Source organism: Hyla sarda, chromosome 10 (genome assembly GCF_029499605.1).
Source record: "Hyla sarda isolate aHylSar1 chromosome 10, aHylSar1.hap1, whole genome shotgun sequence".
NCBI lineage: Eukaryota > Metazoa > Chordata > Amphibia > Anura > Hylidae > Hyla > Hyla sarda.
Window position 1 is genome coordinate 9634642 of NC_079198.1, and position 1205 is coordinate 9635846.

Below are 1205 nucleotides of genomic sequence, written 5' to 3' on the forward strand. Positions count from 1 at the left end.
CACAAGGTCAGTGGTTTCCATCAATCAACATAACGAAGTCCTCGTTGAGTCGAGCCAAGAGTCCTATTTGTCTAATTGGAACTCTTGCCATTTCGGTCTCCATCACTCAAGAGCAGCAAAGATGTATTCATCCGACTATTCATTGACGACCAATGGATGCCTATAAGATGCCTCTGGATACTCTCTCTCTGGTGGTTTATGTCATGACCATGTTTTTAGGATTGCCGTCCAACCTTCTGGTGCTTTACATTTTCTTCAAGAAGGCTCGAAACAGATTGACCCCGAACCACATCTACATGATCAACTTATGTGTCTCTGACCTTGTGTTCATCGTGTTCCTGCCAATAAAAATAATCGAGACTTTTCTTCATAGCTGGACTCTTCCTGGAATCCTCTGTCCTCTGTTCAACTTCGTCCACTTCAGCACCATATACGCGAGCATTTGCTTCCTCACTGCCGTGAGCGTCGGAAGATACTTGAGTGTCGCTTTTCCAATCAAGTACAAAATTTACAAGAAGCCCAGGTATTCGTTCCTCATCTGCATCTGTCTCTGGGCCATTGTGTTTGCCCATGTGTCCTTTGTATTTCTCTTGGAGACTTCTCAAAACGGCTTTCTTCAATTGTTCCTCTCCAAAATTGATGACGACAAGGTGGTCTGCTATGAAAACTTTACAGAGACACAGTTGAAGATGATAGTACCGGCAAGACTGGAGCTTTCCATTGTCCTATTCTTCTTTCCTTTGGCCATCACCATTTTTTGCTACACCCGTTGTATCCAAATCCTTATGAGAAGTTGTATGCATGCAAAGCATAAGAAGAGAGCCATACGGGTCGCAGTGACCACCTTGACCGTATTCGTTGTTTGTTTTACTCCCTACAATATATCTCACGTTGTTGGGTTCGTAGAGCAAAGCAGCGTGTCATGGCGCAAGGTGGCTCTCCTGCCGGGTACTTGTAATGCCTTCTTGGATCCTCTTGTCTTCTACTTCTTGTCTACGTCTGTGGATAAGGGCTTTTACCAAGCCTGGAAGTCATTGCAGCAGAGATACAGCATATCCAAGAGGAAACTCTCCACTGTGTTCATGAAGGAACATCCAGAACATCCAAAAGCGGAGACTATAAAGACCATATCGGCCGCTGTAACTAGAACGAGTATGCAGCACATAGCAACCACAAGAAATGTTCAAAGACAAGTAAACATATAA

General features: G+C 44.1%; 1 protein-coding gene across 1 annotated transcript; it reads left to right on the top strand.

Moving 5' to 3' along the window:
• The first annotated feature begins 152 nt into the window (after positions 1-152).
• On the top strand, positions 153-1205 carry LOC130294282 (free fatty acid receptor 2-like). Its single transcript, XM_056543895.1, has one exon. It carries the CDS (start codon positions 153-155, stop codon positions 1203-1205), a length of 1053 nt encoding a protein of 350 aa, XP_056399870.1.

What these genes read in the sequence shown, in the direction of transcription:
- LOC130294282 (XM_056543895.1), top strand. Translation starts at nt 153, where the DNA reads ATGGATGCCTATAAGATGCCTCTGGATACTCTCTCTCTGGTGGTTTAT.